The sequence below is a fragment of the Anarhichas minor genome, unplaced genomic scaffold, assembly GCF_050575085.1.
Source record: "Anarhichas minor isolate MPS153535 unplaced genomic scaffold, ASM5057508v1 ptg000073l, whole genome shotgun sequence".
Lineage (NCBI taxonomy): Eukaryota > Metazoa > Chordata > Actinopteri > Perciformes > Anarhichadidae > Anarhichas > Anarhichas minor.
Window position 1 is genome coordinate 9,785,001 of NW_027466519.1, and position 17,500 is coordinate 9,802,500.

At 41.5% G+C, this 17,500-nt stretch overlaps 2 protein-coding genes across 8 annotated transcripts in view; one reads left to right on the forward strand and one right to left on the reverse strand.

The window, feature by feature from the left end:
- tbc1d13 (TBC1 domain family, member 13) overlaps window positions 1-1,227 on the reverse strand; it is an 11,868-nt gene extending 10,641 nt beyond the window's left edge. Inside the window, exon 1 of the mRNA XM_076079604.1 lies at window positions 929-1,227. Within this exon, the coding sequence (XP_075935719.1) occupies window positions 929-951 (23 nt within the window). The 5' untranslated portion in view covers window positions 952-1,227. The remainder of the gene's footprint in view (window positions 1-928) is intronic.
- A 2,297-nt stretch (window positions 1,228-3,524) lies between these two features.
- The window catches only part of zer1 (zyg-11 related, cell cycle regulator), a 23,201-nt gene continuing 9,225 nt past the window's right edge, over window positions 3,525-17,500 (forward strand). Inside the window, exons 1-9 of one of the 7 annotated variants that reach the window (XM_076079565.1) lie at window positions 3,525-3,676; window positions 4,764-4,973; window positions 5,093-5,243; window positions 10,595-11,049; window positions 13,073-13,246; window positions 13,348-13,462; window positions 13,681-13,827; window positions 13,926-14,099; window positions 16,325-16,540. In XM_076079565.1, coding sequence (XP_075935680.1) covers window positions 4,807-4,973; window positions 5,093-5,243; window positions 10,595-11,049; window positions 13,073-13,246; window positions 13,348-13,462; window positions 13,681-13,827; window positions 13,926-14,099; window positions 16,325-16,540 — 1,599 coding nt within the window. In that variant the 5' untranslated portion in view covers window positions 3,525-3,676; window positions 4,764-4,806. The other 6 variants (XM_076079568.1, XM_076079569.1, XM_076079570.1 and 3 more) reach the window with 6 other exon arrangements.

The window sequence follows — 17,500 nt, forward strand, 5'->3', positions numbered from 1 at the left end:
AATTATTTTTTTTTACTATAGGTATGAGATTCTCTATGGGGCCTTGTTCGCATTCATTTTGCCTTTTCCTTCTTAAATCATATTTCAAACAATTAGAGATGTGATAGAATCTGAATTGTAAGTCGCTTTGGATAAAAGCGTCTGCTAAATGACTGTAATGTAATGTAATGATTACATTTGAGAAACCACTTTTGCCTCATTTCTAGCCAGAACAAATCCTGTTGAGTATAAAAGTAAATTGTGTATATTATGAGTTGTGGGAAGATGGTATGGGTGGGTATATTTGAGGAATAAAGAATAATTTAAACATGATACATTAAGAATCAACCAATGTTATAAGTTCTTACATACAACAGTTGATATTGACAACGTGGATTAAAATACACTGAAGCAGAGAAAAAGGCAACTACATGAAAAACATGATGAAATGAGTTTTCATGGTTTTCCAAGGAAGCATGGTTCGGTTCATTTGTCATTAGCTAATTCAACATCAGGATGACAAATTACTGGAATTAAGTAGCATTGTCTCCCTTACGGTGTCAGCAAATACAGCTAGCAGTTAGCTGGATAGCTAATTGTTAGCCAGTCAGGGCTAAAAGGAAGTAACGTTAACGTTATGTGTCAGCTAATGTGCTAACAGGGAGCTAGCATAGCTACTTGAATCGTTGAAGTTGCTATATTAGTTAACTGGTAAAGCACCACGAAGTCTCGCTGTTTTCGACATTAAACGTAAAGTCAGACCAGCATGTACGAATGAAATGCTTCTGTTGGCTCACACTCGACTGAGTTTGTTCTGTGCTAGCTAGACTGAAGTTAATACCAGTTTGCAGTTAGGGTGCTAGCTGCTACGGTAAAGGATATAGCGCAGGTTTTTGAATGTCCGTGTGTGCTGCATCTCATGCAAAAACAAAGATTGACGGTGTCCCACCTGTTTCTGTACGCAGATGACATGATGGTGTCTTGACAGGCGGCGGTGTATTCCTTTAACTGTTTCCAAAAAGACTGAAGAACTGGCCAGAGGGAAGTCCTCCTGTCACTTCCGTCTTCACAACAACTAGGCAGACACCATCCAGAGTCACAAGTGGGCTCATATGTTGGCAGCAAGCCCGGGCTTTCTAAACACAACGTTACATTTGTGTATTAAAGTTTCACAGGTAGAATTTGAATTAATGTGCAGTTATAAATAGACCTTTTCCGAACAACGACTGTCGGTGGGTTGTTGTCACAGCTGCTCCACAGCGTCACTGTTTGGTGTCATCACCTTTTTTTGAAGTCACCAGTTTTGTTTATTCCTTTAACTTTGAAGATATTTTACTGTGCAAATTCATATGAAGGTGCTCTTGAACATTTGATTCATTCCATTATTTTATTTGCCAAATGTTTCATTCATAAACAGAAATTCTATAACTCACTCCCTAAGGTTTTACCTCTACCTCTCTTCTCAACTCTCCTAGTTTGCTGAACAACAAAAAAAGTAAAACTCCATTAGATTTATAAAAGCTTTTTCCCTACTACTTCTGATGGACTTGTTTTCTTTGTAATGTATTTGCCTTTTAGTCTTATTTTGTATTATTTATGTTTATGTGCGTTATGCAAGTGTGTTACCCTGCAAGTGTGTTGTCTGTAGAAAAGGACACAACTTCTGACAACCACTAGAGGGCAGAAAGGCTTTGAGTATGAGCAGATTATAAGTAAGTAAATACAGCCTCCATGATCAATGTAAGAAGAAAAGACGAAGGGGATATGAATGACTCACTATCTGGATATATGCAATGCTTGAATCTGAGCCTGTGCATATTTCGTTGATATATCTATCTATTTAGTTGTGCTCAAGATCGTCAAGGCTTGTGTGATTTTAAAGAGGAAGTACTCACTAAATTATTGTATTGTGCTGTGCACATAATCACATACATTTTCATTGGCGTATGATGTTAATCCAGCAATACAGGCAATGTGTGTTTTCTGCTTGAAATTAGCTTGTAGTTCAGCCAAATTTTCTCACCACTCCTCAATCATGACCAACTGTACAAGAGGTTGACCCCTGGCTAACCCGGTTTGTGCCTCTCACACCTAAACTACAGATCTACGGTTGTGGACAGATTACCAGACAAGCGCTTCTAACTCTGGTGAGGGTGCCTATCAGATCCCAGGGGTGCCCCCCCCCCCCTGGCCACCCCTCTTGCCCTGCCCCTGAAGGCTAGTCATTCTACACACACAAGATACGGATACAACACATGTCAATTTGATCTATGGTACAGCTATAAAACAAACTTGAATCTTGGGTTTGAATACACAGTATATTTCACTTCATACACATCATAAAGAAACATTCAGTATATGTATGTCATGTCAGTGAGGATGAATGTTTTTGTAACTAGAAGGATGATAGGCCCTGTGATTGTTCAGATGCTCAATTTCCAGCCCTGTTCTTCCTCTCTATTTTGTGAACAAGTGGAAATGTCAGGATTATGGTGCATGATAGTGCTAGATCTGGGACAGTAGTTATTGAGATTTTTTGAACTGGACCAAGGATAAGTCACTCGCTTCCATCCCTCAACAGCTGCAGTGCCACTGTATGTCATGCTGCCTGAAAACACATGGTGATGAATACACACACCCTGTGTGATACGACCGTCTGATGTTTCTGTTACTGCAGTGCAATAAGACACCAAATAAGCCTTTGTTTGTTTAAAGGTTAACATTGATTAGATAAATAAATAAACAAAACAGTTTGCTTCACTGAAACACTGTTGAAGGAAAGCTCTGCAGAGCACACCGCCATGGCTGGACGAAGGGGGTCCCATGGGGGCAAATTTGCTGTTCAGCCCCCATTGACATAGCCTGAAACAGGGCCACACGATCAGGTAATATTGCAGGATCTGCCTTAGTTATCATACTTTAGTGGTGCAAATTGTTATAACAAATTTGAAATTAACCAAATTAGCGTATACAATCTATCTAGGGCTTAGGGCTCCTGGGATATGGGGCCCATGTTGCCCATCTGGAACTGAAAAAGTAATTTCTATCATTGCATATAAGTAAAGATTCAGAGAATTATAACACAAAATAAACCATGTTGCAAGGTTGGAACTGTTTGGCACACAATTGCATAAAAGCACAAACAAACAAGGAGAGTGGAAAACAACTAGAGCCCATTTAGGTTTCTTCTAAATGGTTTTGATAAGAAAATTGGATATATCCTAAATCAGTTTGCCTAAACAGAAATATTTAAAGGAACTACATTTTTATAAAGATGAATTTTGAGAAAAAATTCCATCAAACCTAATAAATTGGGTTTTCATTCCAAGTTGACAGTAAAAGTAATACTACTAGCACAACTACCAATAATGACTAGAATTACTTATCAACTTAATAAAAACAGGAGTACGAGATATTCATTCGTGACAGGTAACATATTAATTAGAATATACTAAATCAGTACAAACATTGGACCTGGATGGACGAGTGATGGAATAGATGAAGAGGCAGAGGAAGAACCAACACTGGAAGAACAGGAGGAAGAGACGGGGGGAAAGGAGGAGGAGAAGAAGAAGTAGGAGGAGGAGGAGTCTGTTTGTTGACATCGGACGAAAACGAAAATCAGATGAGTGAAGACTAATGATAATAACTCAATTTCTCGCCGTCATCAAGACATATAGCCTTGGCGAAAGCTAAGGTAAAGCACTGGTTGATAAGCCATGCGCTCAAACACAGCTGACTACTGTTTGTTGTCTGTATTTCCAGCATACAGAGCTCTTTGCTAGCGCTAGCCCCACTAGCTATGTTAGCTAACATCATAGCAGGGAAAGTCATCGTTAGCCACAAGCTAATTTAGAGGCTGAAATGCATTGGTGACACCGTGTCGGCAAGTTGAAGCTTAACTTAAAACAACAAGTGTAGCTTTTTGGTATTTTCAGTTGTTGTGAGTGAGTAGGCGTATAGTTGTTGTCTGTTTGTCAGTGACTATCTGTCGTTAATTTTGTAAAAGTAAATCGTTGTACAGTGTAGCTAGCTAGGAAGCTAGCTAACTTTGTAACAGTCTGCCGTGTCTCTACCGTGTGGTAACTAACAAATTAGTAATGTTAGTAACAATAGTTTAGGCGAGGTTACTAGCTTATCAGCAGGAGCCATTCAGCGTAAAATAAATAAGATAATTTAGTTTGAAATGTTAATGTTGACACAAGTTGTTACAAAGTAGCCAACATTAGTTGCTAACCGTGTCAGTCATAGGCATGACGGCTAACTGTCCTCAGCGTTAAAGGTGTGCAATGCCTGCAAAGAGGTGGTCTAATAATGACAATATCGGCTCAGGTTATTGTGGCGGTAAGCTGTTCTGAAAGAAATATGTCTAACGTTACAATTGTATTTCGTACAAACAGAAAATAAAGTACGAGTCATAGAACATAAGTGTAATGACTTGAATGTTATGAGCGTTACTTTAATTGCCAGGTCTGTTACTCTGTGTATAATCCTCATTGCATTCAGCGTTAGTTTAGTTTGTCACATGGTCCCAGCAAAAGGTCCACCACACAGAAAATATTACACAACAATATTTATTCATCTAAAACATTCATGTTTTACTCCAATGAATGTCAAAGATAGTGGAAAAATGAAACATTTTCAATGCTTCTATTCAATCCTCACATTGTAAATATTAATTATGTACCTCACAATGTCAAGTGGAACTGTTTTGCTGTTTCCCACCAGAAAAAGCTTCCTGTGCAAATACATTTCTCCTAACCCTTTATTGTGTTCAATGAAAGCCTCCGAAGGTCATTGATCTGAGCAGGAGAAGAAGAGGCTAACATGGCAGCCAAAGCAGGAGACAACCCTGACAGCCTCATGACTCTGGCAACCATCTTCTGCCTGAGGAACCTTAGGAAGACCATGTGCTACCAGGGATTCAGGAGCAAGCTTAGTCTGCGCTCGGACATCTTCCTTCCCAGCGAAATCTGCGATAAGCTGGTCAACACGTACGTAACCGAGTCCATTGATGGTTACCCAATTTCTGAAATTTCCATCTGTCAAAATTCCCCATGTTTGTCAAAATATTACAGTTGTTTATATGTTGTTTCCTTTTTTGTTTAAACAGATACATGGAGTTGGTCCACACAGACAGTACCTTTGAACCAGAGGAGAGCTTCTTCCAACTATTTTCAGACCCTCGAAGCACCAGACTGACCAGGGTACAGCTGAGAGAAGACTTTGTACGTGACAGAGATCTGGAGGCCATTAAAAAACAGGTGGGACTTCAAAAGTTAGACAAGGACTAGTTTTCAGAAGAAGCCAATTCCAGCTTTCATTTTCCAGTTCCCCTCTGTAGAACATTTCAACGAGAAAACTTAGACAATGAAAGTATCGTCATTCACTTTTTAAAGGAGAATTGAAGGAACTATATTTATTGTTTTTTTACCACCCTACTCTTATTTTTGTAGTTTTCATTCCCATGACTGCGGTAGACAGTGTATATGAAACAGCATATCACAAACAGTCATGTTCTCTAAACCTTTTATTTGTAAATGAAAACTAAGGAGAACCATTAACTTATTAACCATACTGTCAATTATAAATGTTTATTTTGATTCTGGAAAATCACACCACATTCAGTTTTGATCTACCTCACTTACTGTCGATCTGTATGAACTAGTGCTGGGTAAATTAACGCGTTATTATCGTGTTAACGCATTCATTAATTAACGTCGACAATTATTTTATCGCGCGTTAACGCAGTTTAAAAAAAAAAAAAAAAATTATTATTTTGAAAGTCCGTTGCTCACTGGCTCTGAATGCACAGACAGACAGACCATGGGTCACAGGAGGAGCGGGATGTTGATCAGGATTGGCTTGGGATGGGCGTCATCACGCGTCTCAACCAATGAGAGCATTTGGGGTGGGCGCTGCGGCGCGATAGCCTATCAGTTTTGAGATGCTCCTCCTGTCATCACTGACGTCCTGACATTGAATCAGGAAACACATACTGTAGCCGTCTGTGTTCACCCAGAATCTACGATACCTCATATTAGTGGAGACCGGACCAAACTATGTGTATAAATGTTTGTGTGTAAACCATATGGTACAAACAATGAATAGACGCTGCCGTATTTACGTCTATATGACGTTATGTTGATGGAGCTGCTACAATGTTAGCTTAGCCTAGCACCGATCGATCCAGACTCCGTTGAGAAAACAAGTATTTTAAAGGTTATTTGCTTGTCGTCTTGCAGAGAGAACTAACAGAACATGAATTCAGACTTTTTAATCTGCATCATTATGTAGATATTTTGGAGTCACTTTTTGTCTGTTTATTACAGTTAAATCACAACAAAATCAGTTTATTTAGTGTTCATACAGCTGTAGTAAACAGCCGACGTGTGGCTCACTAGACACAGTGAATACAGCTCGATAAAATCCACGGAGCTCCTCCGGACTGTTATGAACCAGACATGACGGCGTTTAGTTTCCTGACATCTGGGACTTCCACAACAAGTACTAAGCAGTCCAATCTGGGGAAGAGTTTCGATTCAATTATAGTGGCTTAAATTATTCATAGAATATTATTTCAACACACATTGCTTTTTTTGTTGTGTTGATTTCATAAAATATATATCATATACAAGAAATATTTTAACTGCTACTGTGTAAAGGGAATACTTCTGTTAATTAAAAAGAACCTTATTTGTTTAAAGTGTTTGCAAACCAAATATTATTGCACTTTTGTTCATATAGCAGTACTTTTAAAATAAAAGTGCACAATACGCTACTTTTGAATTCATTATTGAATTTTGCGCATAACAATGAGATTAATCGCGATTAAAAATTGTAATCGTTGCCCAGCACTAGTATGAACACAATGTTAGAAAGCAATAAACAAGTATAATGGAAAGTTTAGGTTTACCTTTATGGCAGTAATCAAGCCATTGCATATAATATTGTCAGCATTCAGCTGTTTTTTATCCTAATGTATGGCTCTTACTCAGCAGTTAAGGCTATGGCTTTGTTAGGCTAAGCAGTAAGGGTGCTCCGATCAGGATTTTAGGGGCTGATCACCGAACGCTGGAAGCAGTGTTGGCCGATACCAATCAGAGATCACAGGGTTTATTTGAAGCCTTTTATTCATCATGTAGCATTATCTATTTAAGTATAAAAATGTGAAGATGACGAAGTAGCATGAATTGTCAACTTGACAATGACAACATAGTCCACCCTCTCTCTTAGAGACACTCTCTCTTATAAGCTCTTTTTATACAGAGATCCTGCAATACTGCTGTAAAGAAGACCACTCATTACACTGGCTTTGTTTTTTTTACACTAAACCAAACAAAGCTGGCATATTGCTGCACCAGTTGCTATTTTAGATTGCATGCCGGCATGATGTGTAACACAACAGTGTCGCTGTAAAGTGCATGTGTGCCAGGAGCCAACCTCCGGGTCTGAAAATTGAAGCCAATGCTAGAATGCCTTAAAGCTGCATTCTCTCTAGTGTCCACCAGGGGGCGACTCCTCTGGTTGTATAGAAGTCTATGAGAAAATGACTCTACTTCTCTCTTGATTTATTACGTCAGTAAACATTGTAAACATGAGCCTCATTCGCTAGTTTTAAGTCTTCTTCAATACAGCATGATGGTCCATTTAGAGTCAAATTGACCATAAAGTAGGGTATGCTTTAGGGCGGGGCTACCTTGTGATTGACAGGTCGCTACTACAGCGTCGTCCGGTCTGACAGTTTTCAGTGTTTCTGTCTTATAACTTTAATCTTTTCACGGTGTGTTTTCACTTCATGAAAGACGATTTTAACCCTTTGGTCACCTGAAAATGTCTTTTTCTGCCGTGTCTCCCAGGATTCATTGCTATGTGTGGTTAACTAACAAACTACTAACGTCAGTACCAATAGGTTAGGCGAGGTTACTAACTGGCTAACAGTTTAAGCCATAGACATGACGGCTAACTGTCCTCAGTCCCTTTTACACTGACGTCGATTCAACTGTGTGACTACCTCAACTGCCAGCTTAGCAGCAGAGCACCGAGGCCCCCTTCCGCCTTCCATGTCTGAACCTTTTCATGCAGAACAGTGAGATGGCATAACTGTCCAGCCTTGAACACGCTGTGTAACAGGGGCTTTAGGGACTCACAACCCCAGTGAAGCCACTTTATTGGCCCGTAGAGAAATGGTTTTGCGTCATGTGATCGGCTCTTCTGATCGGTCTTTATAGAGACCACGGATCAAAGTATTTACAACAAATATTGGCTGATAATCAATGGCTGACCGATCGGAGCACCCTTCGTAAACAGTTCTTGGACCACTCTCTGAATGAGTGCTCCTTTAATGTTTAATTTGAATTGGGTAAGAGCCATTCTTTGTGATAATGAGTCAAATTTTATATTCTTCGCTCAGTTTGTGTTCTGTTACTTAAATATTTCTCTGAAAAGACAAGTCTAACACAGAAACCAGTGGGGAAAGTTTCATCCAAATAAGGGCATTTTCAATTATACTTTTGGTATAGTTAAGTCATTTTCCTTATTTACATTTTTAATAACCAAAACCTCAGAATAAAAATAGGTTCAAAAGAAGATCTTCAGGATCATGTCCTTGTTGCAAGTGCTCAAAGTGTTCTACCAAATATCATTTAAATCTATTATTTAAAGTTACTGTGAGGAACTTTTGATTAATTATGAAACCGTCTCAGTTTAGTCCTGATCTTCTATATGACCTTCATCAGTAAACAAGACCTTTAGAGAGAAGATGGTCTATTTCTATATAGTTATTCTTCATGCTCGTCATCGGAGCCACCGATTCAGATTCTGATGAAATCATGGAGAAACTCCTTCAGCTCAAACTCCAGTAGGGCCTCCAGCAGAGACCAGTCCACCGTGGACAGACCCAGATCCTCCAGCAGAGACCGGTCCACCGTGGACAGACCCAGGTCCTCCAGCAGAGACCGGTCCACCGTGGACAGACCCAGATCCTCCAGCAGAGACCGGTCCACCGTGGACAGACCCAGATCCTCCAGCAGAGACCGGTCCACCGTGGACAGACTAGGGCTGGGCGGTATGACCAAAAATGCATATCACGGTATTTTGTAAGATTCTGGTGGTTTCATGGTATATCACGGTATTTTCTTTTCCGCGTTAAAGCATTAATTAATTAACGCCGAAAAGAACCTGCCGGTCAACCGGCCAGCAAGCGGCGAACAGCTGTTTGTGTGGCGTGTCTTCCGTTCCATCACTTCCTGTTTCCTTCACCTACATTCCTCTGGGTCCTAAGTCCCTCCATGTACAGCTTCTTATCACCAACGTACATTTATAACAAATACCACACATATTACGGTAATCAGCGTTGCATATGTGTCTGACCAAAATACCTTTTGTTGTTCAGTCTTTGTTCATCCTGCATCGCTCTTTTCTGTTCTTTAATGTAATGTTACTGGAGCGACAGAGCCTCTCCCAGCTGTTAGCAGACTGTTGTTAGCGAGCTGTACCCAGCATGCAGTTCGGCGGGGAAATTTTATAAATGTACAATTATTAGTGTTACAAATTGTTTGTGTCACAAACTGTTGTGTCGTGGTGTTTTGCCCTGTTAAAGAGCGTTAGTTGTGGGTTGTTAATTGTTATTATAAAGTTATGACCATGACTAGGGTTCCCTCTCAATACAGTTAAGACAACTAGCTCCGACCGCAGCGCTCTCAGCGGCGAATAATATATTTTGCTGCCTGTTGAAGAGCGACAGAAGTTGCCTCGGCTGGGCACCGGTATGACGGTATATGAAAAATTCATATCGTACGGGAAATTAAAACCAGCCCAGCCCTAGGACAGACCCAGATCCTTCAGCAGAGACCGGTCCACCGTGGACAGACCCAGATCCTCCAGCAGAGATCGGTCCACCGTGGACAGACCCAGATCCTCCAGCAGAGACCGATCCACCGTGGACAGACCCAGATCCTCCAGCAGAGACCGGTCCACCAGGGACAAACCCAGATCCTCCAGCAGAGACCGGTCCACCGTAGATGGACCCAGATCCTCCAGCAGAGACCGGTCCACCGTAGACAGACCCAGATCCTCCAGCAGGCCGTGGACCGGGCCTGTGTGTGTCCAGCTGTTATGCTCTCATAGCGAATTAAAGAGCAGGCGAGAAAACAGGCAACAATATGTATTGAAAGTGTTTCAATTCAGAATCGATCATCTCTTTCAATCAGCCTTAAAAGAGACCTCAAATCAAAGTATTTAGAACGAATAACGACCAATACCGATGGCAGATCAATCGGAGCTGGGGACTGAGGCTCAGTGGTAGTTCCACTAGTCCATGTCCATGTGTCCTTGGGCAAGATACTGAGCCCCAAATAGCTACCACAGGCTGTTCTTGCGGTGAATGATTAGATAACTCTGATGGGCAGGTGACACCTTGCATGGTAGCTCCTGTCATCAGTGTATGAATGGGTGTGAATGATGACATGTAGTGTTAAAGAGCTTTGAGTGGTCGGAAGACTAGAAAAGAGAAATACAAGTACAGTCCATTTATTGTTTACCCTTAATTGGAGCATAATTCATTTTCTAAATGATTCACTGATTCAGTAATTATTGACTTTGTTTGTCTTGCCAGGACCTGATTGAGCTCCACCTCACCTACTGCAATAGTCTGTCGTCCCGCAGCTTGAAAACACTGACCTGCTTCCGTGAGACCATGGTGTCTCTTTGTCTCTTCGGCTGCAGCCACATCTTCTACAGGAAGGGCGGCGCCCCGCTCGCCTGCAATGAAGACACTGAGGACGAGGACGAGGAGAGCCCTGCTTCTAGGCAAGCACTAGAGACGGACTTTAACTTCGAGGGCTTCAACCGCCTCAGGTTGCTCAACTTAGGTGGCCTGCCTGATGAGGTGGATGCTGAGAACCTGCTCAAACCCCTGAAGTCTCTCACCTCACTAGATCTGTCTAATGTACAATTGCTGGGGACAGCTTTTCTCAGCCAGTGGAAAGATAGACTGGCCTCTCTTGTTCTCTACAATGTGGACCTGTCAGAGGAGTTGGTCAGTACAGTGGTGGAGATCACTAATCTCAGGTAAGGAGGGAGGGGGCTTTTATGTACAAGTTGTCATTATGCTCTTACCACACCCTGGTATTTCAGTCTTTGAATATTTTGCCAGTGCCTGTTTGAAATAGATAAGTGATAAAACACAACACACATTTGACTGGTGAGCAGGTGGTTGTAAAAATATGCGTTATACCTTAAAGGTATACTATTTAACCACATTGTCGGTTGCTTTTTTTTTAGCACAGTTTTCAAAATGTGCCAGATAGTGAATCAGAAGAATTTAAAAAACACCATGTTTTCTTTGTTTCACGGCACAAATGAACAAAAACCTCCGTACAAACCTGTAGGAAGGTGCAGAATTTTAATTTGAGCTTCATGCAGCTGTGGGCTGTTTGCTCTCATTGTGTCTGCAGCACACAGCAGAGAGAGATTCGGACAGAGGAAACACATACACACAGTGAAGAAACACCCTGTTGGCTGCTGTCTTTTATCATACAGACACTAAACAGTGCCATACCGTGGTGCGTTTGACCTGGGAATGAGAATGGGCTGCCCATCCTGCTGATTGGCTGGGGGTTACATGCAGAGAAGAGTCCCGAACACAACAAAATAGGCGGAGTAGAGGAAATCCAGGCGGAGGGCAGGGTCTCCGTAGATCCAGACACCAGCACACACCTCTAGTGGGTCACAAGTGATGACTGAGAGGCTTCATTGTCCATATTAAGTTCTTAACAGTCAAATTGCGCTATCCTTCTTTACTAAAAGACCACACCAAGGTTTTGCAGTGGAAACATGTCAGAAAAGCTGCACAGCTTGTCATGCAATATGTGTTTTATGGCAGTCATGTTTAGAGGAGCAAAATATGGGAGGAGGGAACGGAAATTCATACAGCCCAGCATTAGAGCTTATTTAATTGCTCTTTATGCTGATCAGATGAACTGCAGCTGGGTTGATTTTATTATATATTTTATACCTGCTAAATAAAAAACAGGCTTAATTCTTACTCTTGAGATGTGTTGGTGGTTTCATATGTTTGACCGATCCAGCAAGCACTTTTGCTGGAGGATACTGGTGCCTTAAACCGTCTCCACCAATCACACAAAGGGCATCTGTGGCTCAGTGTTCGAGCGGCTGTCCTTCAATCAGAGGATCGCTGGTTAGCTCTGATGCATGGTAGCCCCTGTCATCAGTGTATGAATGGGTGAATAACATGTAGTGTTATTGAGTGGTCGGAAGACTAGAAAGTCACAATACAAGTACAGTCCATTTACCATTTACAAACATGCATATTTTGCTCAAGATAGATTTTAGCACCCAGCGCATTAAGTTCCATCCTACAAATCATCGTATTAAAGGTGTGGAATATTTTGTGAAGAATCAGATACATGTGGCTTAAAAATAATACGCAGTCGATATAAATTATGAGGTTTGAGTCACTTTACAGCAGCTGTAATCAATATGTATGAATTTCATACACCACGTTGTCATTTCATATTATGGTGATGAACCTAAACAGAATTATCAGCTAAATCTGCAGCTGCCCTCTGGAGCTTGAAAGTGAGTTTCAGCTAATGTTTACTACTTGACTGTTTGAGTTCTCTCTCTCTCTGCTAGTATCGTTTTTGGCTGCAGCAGGCAACTGCTTTCCTCAGACAGACAAAGAGACTAGCTGGTGAACATAATGGATCAACTTTGTCAGGTTATTTATTTCAGTGGTGTACAAGGGGAAGGCCGTTAAATGTGTGGAGCCCTGTACATGCATTATCTAATGTATTAATGATGGACTAATGGATGGAGATATATCTTTCTGTTCCTTTTTCATTTTTATTGATATACAACTTTGAATCATAGTGTATTAAAGCAGAGGTTTGGATGTTTTCAAGTTTCTCCTAATATGTTTGCTCCCATTGAAATGTCAGTGTGCATACCTTTTATAACTGACAAAACTGAATTTCCATTCATTTTAATGTCCAAATACATGTGGTGTTCCCTTTACATGGCCACTAATCATTTGAAAAGAATGTGTCATTGATAAGACTGCATTCTTCAGGCATCTTGACGTCTCGCGGGAGAGCAGGCGGACCTCTAAGTTTAAGATGACCAGGAAAATCCTGACGGCCATTGTACAGCGTCTGGTCAACCTGGTGTCACTGGACGTCTCAGGTCACATTATGCTAGACAACTGCACAGTTCCGCACTTTGAAGAAGCTATGGGTCGGCCAAGGTGGGTAACCAACTCTAGAGTGTACGTTGGATATTGAGAGAAATGTTGTCTTTCAGATGAACAATGACCTTCTGAACAAGCCAGTTTTTTTTCTCTTTCAGCATCGAGCCTTGCAAGAGCAGCATTTATCCTTTCCAGGACCTCAAGAGGCCGCTGCAGTTTCTGGGCTTGTACGACACCACCCTCTGTAATGTGACACACATCCCTGCTTATAAGGTACTGGTCATCTGATGGGCTGCACACACATTACAGTTTAAGGCTGATAATGGTTATTTTGGGCATCACATCTAATGGACAGACAGTCCATTATGACAAACGAGTTACAGCATTTTGTGATTGAAATGGAAAATGAATTCTTTAAAATAGGTACAGTGTACATATTAATAATGCTTCTGCTTTGTGGGTTACATCTGTGTGTTCTCTGCCTTTTTCAGGTGACTGGATCAAAGAATGAAGACCAGGTCCTAAATGCCATTGAGGGTTACACAGAGTTTCGCCCTGAGCTGGCACACAGAGCCATCAATCAGCTGTTTGACATCGCCAGGATACAGCACTGCAGCCAACTGCTCCGAGCTTTGCAAGTATGATGAGTTTAATTTGGGTCGTTCTTTGAATGTTTCTGCATGTTATGCCTGTGCCACTCTCTCATACCTCTCTTTTACCCTTTCTGTCCTTTCAGCTTGTCATAGCAGCATTAAAGTGCCATAAATATGATAAGAGCATCCAGGTGACGGGCAGCGCTGCTCTGTTCTACCTCACCAACACAGAGTACCGCAGTGACCAGAGTGTGCGGTTGCGCAGAGAGGTCATTCAGGTGGTCTTAAATGGAATGGAGCAGTACCAGGAGGTCACCGTAAGTCTGCTCTGTGGCCTCATCCCCACCTCTGAGGAACTGGCCTCAACTTCACGTTTATTTGTGAAGTATTGTACTTTAATTTTAAAAGGGACATTTTTTCTCAAAGCAGTTCCATACTCATGCAGTTGTCTGATGGTATCAATCAATCAATTAGACTTTATTTGTAAAGCACCTTTCATACAATTCAAATGTAAGACAACGTGCCTTCACACAACCCCCCCATCCCATCCACAGTAGAAACATAACGCTAACACCTGTATTGTGTGTTTGGCTTTACTGAAACTAAATAATTGATCCGAAAAGTACGGAAGTCACAGGGCAGAGTTTTAATAATCAAATAATCAAATAAATGGACTTTTCTTGTCTTAGCAACCATTTAAAGCATTTGACAACACCAGTGGCGGGCCGTGCATTTTATACCTGGGCCTTCACTGTTGTCCTGCAGCTGAAATACCACCTTATAACCACATGATGGCGCCACAGTTATCAGTTTCTAAGGCTGTAACTATGTACGTATTAAATGTACGTACCTATGTACGTATTACATGCACGTACCTATGTACGTAACGTTCGGTACAAGACTTGCAATACGTTTGAATAGTACTAGAGCATCTGGAAAATGCAGAAGCTTATATTCAGGAAAATATAATGTTTTCTGCGCTCATGGAGGACAGTGGGTCTCAGCTGGTCTGGCTGTGGGACCCACCATCACTCCTTAATGACAAGTCGCGGCCCAAAGAGATCGTCTTATGATTTTACTTTCACAACTTGAGCATTGTACGTACTGCTCTGCAGTGTCTTTCCTCGTCTCAGTCTCCTGTGTCATGGTGTGTGGTACATATCACTCAGTCAGAATGCCCATATTTGATTGGCTGAGCTGCATCACGTGATGTGATTCACTACCCGACATGCCTCTGCTGTTTCGTTTCACGATAGTCACGTGCTCGCCCACTGACCAATCACAGCACACTCTGCACTCGCGGCAGAGCTGCATGGACACTGAACTGCACGTTATGCTGACGTCATTATAGGCCGGCTCGCAGGCGCTGACGCATCAAAGAATACGCCCAACATGTCAAACTAAAGATCTGATTGGTTGAACACTATGACAATCAACAATATCGTCTCCATTTACTTTAATCTGTACTGGCTGCACCTGTGAGTCTGCAGGCCTCGGGCCTCTGTTCTTACCTAGAGACACAGAGGTGAGATCTGATTGGATAAAAGCTCTACTTAAAACAAGCTGCACTGGAAGCAGAGCAACTGAGGAAGACAGTAGCTGTGCAATGAGAAAATAAGATAATGGGGAAAATATTTTTATAAATTATAATACATGTAGTGTATTTAAGAAAAATTATAAAATTATAAAATAGATATAGCTTTGTGATTCTGTTTAGGCCAGCAGAGAAGGCCTTGCAGGCCCTGACGGCCCACCACTGGACAACACAAGCCAGCATTCACCCATTCACACACTCTTTCATACACTGTTGGCAGAGGCTACCGTGCCACCTGCTCATCAGCAGCGATAAACATTCACACACTCGCACAAATTTGGGGTAAATTTCAGGGGCCGGGGATCAAACCCTAACCTTCTGATCAGTGGAGGGCCGCTCTATCTCCACAGCCACCCAAAAACTTGACACAAGTCATGTGACAATGGTCTATATCTATTTAATCACCCTTCTAAACAATGGCACTAGTGCCTCATTTTTTTAATAAAGAACAATACCGTGCCTATAAAAAGAAAGACTTGAAATGCTATTAAACCTAAGTCCTCTTTTGTGCTGACCAAAATGTGTAACACTGAGTATCGGCAACAGTCTTGCTCATATTTGTACTCTATTTGTATGGCAATAGCTAACATTTGAAGAAGTTTGGATTGGAGCACCTTTATGGTTTTGTATCTGCTCCAGAATCCAAATGATATCCAGCCCAAGTGTCTGGATGGGCACAGCTGCTGTGGACTGAATACTTTTGTATAAAAAAAACATATTTACATGAGGAAGAAGTGATAACAATGTTAAATTCTTAAAAACAAAATCAAAGAAATATGAATTAGATGTGCTTGATGATAAAGTTTTCACTATCTGCGGCTTCATTAAATCACATCATAAAATTCAAATCACATCAACTGTGATCCACATCATGTTGCTCATCAGACAGTTGTCAGTCGTAAACCCTCGTGTGTCTCCCACTGTGTCCCCATCCCTGCCCCACACCAGGTCCAGAGGAACTGCTGCTTGACTCTGTGTAACTTCAGTATTCCAGAGGAGCTGGAGTTCCAGTACAGTCGGGTCAACCAGCTGCTACTGAAAATCCTGGAGCCAGCCAGGCAGGATGAGTCCATCCAGAGAATTGCTGTGCACCTCTGCAATGCTTTGGTCTGTCAGGTGGACAACCATCACAAGGAGGCTGTGGGAAAAATGGGATTTGTCAAGGTAACATCAAGATGAGCTTCACACTTGTAACTTTCCCATATTCCTTACTTTTGAAAAAACATGACATGTTCTACTTAATTTAATTCGACTTTTTAATTCCCATTGGGGAAATTCATTCTCTGTATTTGAGCCATTCTACTGTAACTATTTAGGAGCAGTGGGCAGCCACGGTCAAATATTTCTTCTTTGGGTCCTTTATACCAGAGGTCCTCAACCTTTTTTGCACCACGGACCGGTTTCATGTAAGACAATATTTTCACGGACCGGCACAAGGTGTGGCGGAAAAACACGACGAAATAAAATGATATGATCGGCATGAAAACAAATATAAAATGCATAAATAAATACAACTCACAATAACGCTGAATCAGTGGGAGCCCTGAGCTTGTTTCTGTGCAACGAGACGGTCCCATCTGGGGGTAACGGGAGACAATGACACCCGCAGTGTGTTCTGATGTCCAGTCTACTCCGTTTTGTTTTGATTGCCGTCACTGCAGAACATCCCGCTTCACAAAGAGGATGTGTGAAATGGAAGCAGGGTTTTCAGTGCTTTAGTGGCGATCTCAGGATATTCAGCCTTGATTTTAATCCTAAACACCAGCAGAGTTGTTGTCTCAAACATACTTTTAAGGCCACCGTCATTTACAATCTCCAGCAGCTGATCTTCCTCTGTCGCCACATATTCTGCAGAGTGGGTTTGGCGCATCAGAATTACTCCTGATATTTAATCAGACTCCTGGTATTGTCTGTTAAATGAAGATCTCTTGTAGCTCTTCTTCTGTCTCCTTAGTGGCCTTTCCTCTTTGCAAAGAAGCTCTCCAAAAGTTATTTACTCATTTTCGCTAACTTGTGGGCTTCAATTTTGAGGTAACGTATCACGTGACCGAGACAAGCGTCTTGACATGTCAAGAGCCACAGGCGGAGGAAATTGGGAGAGAATTCTGTCATTTTTCTAAATAA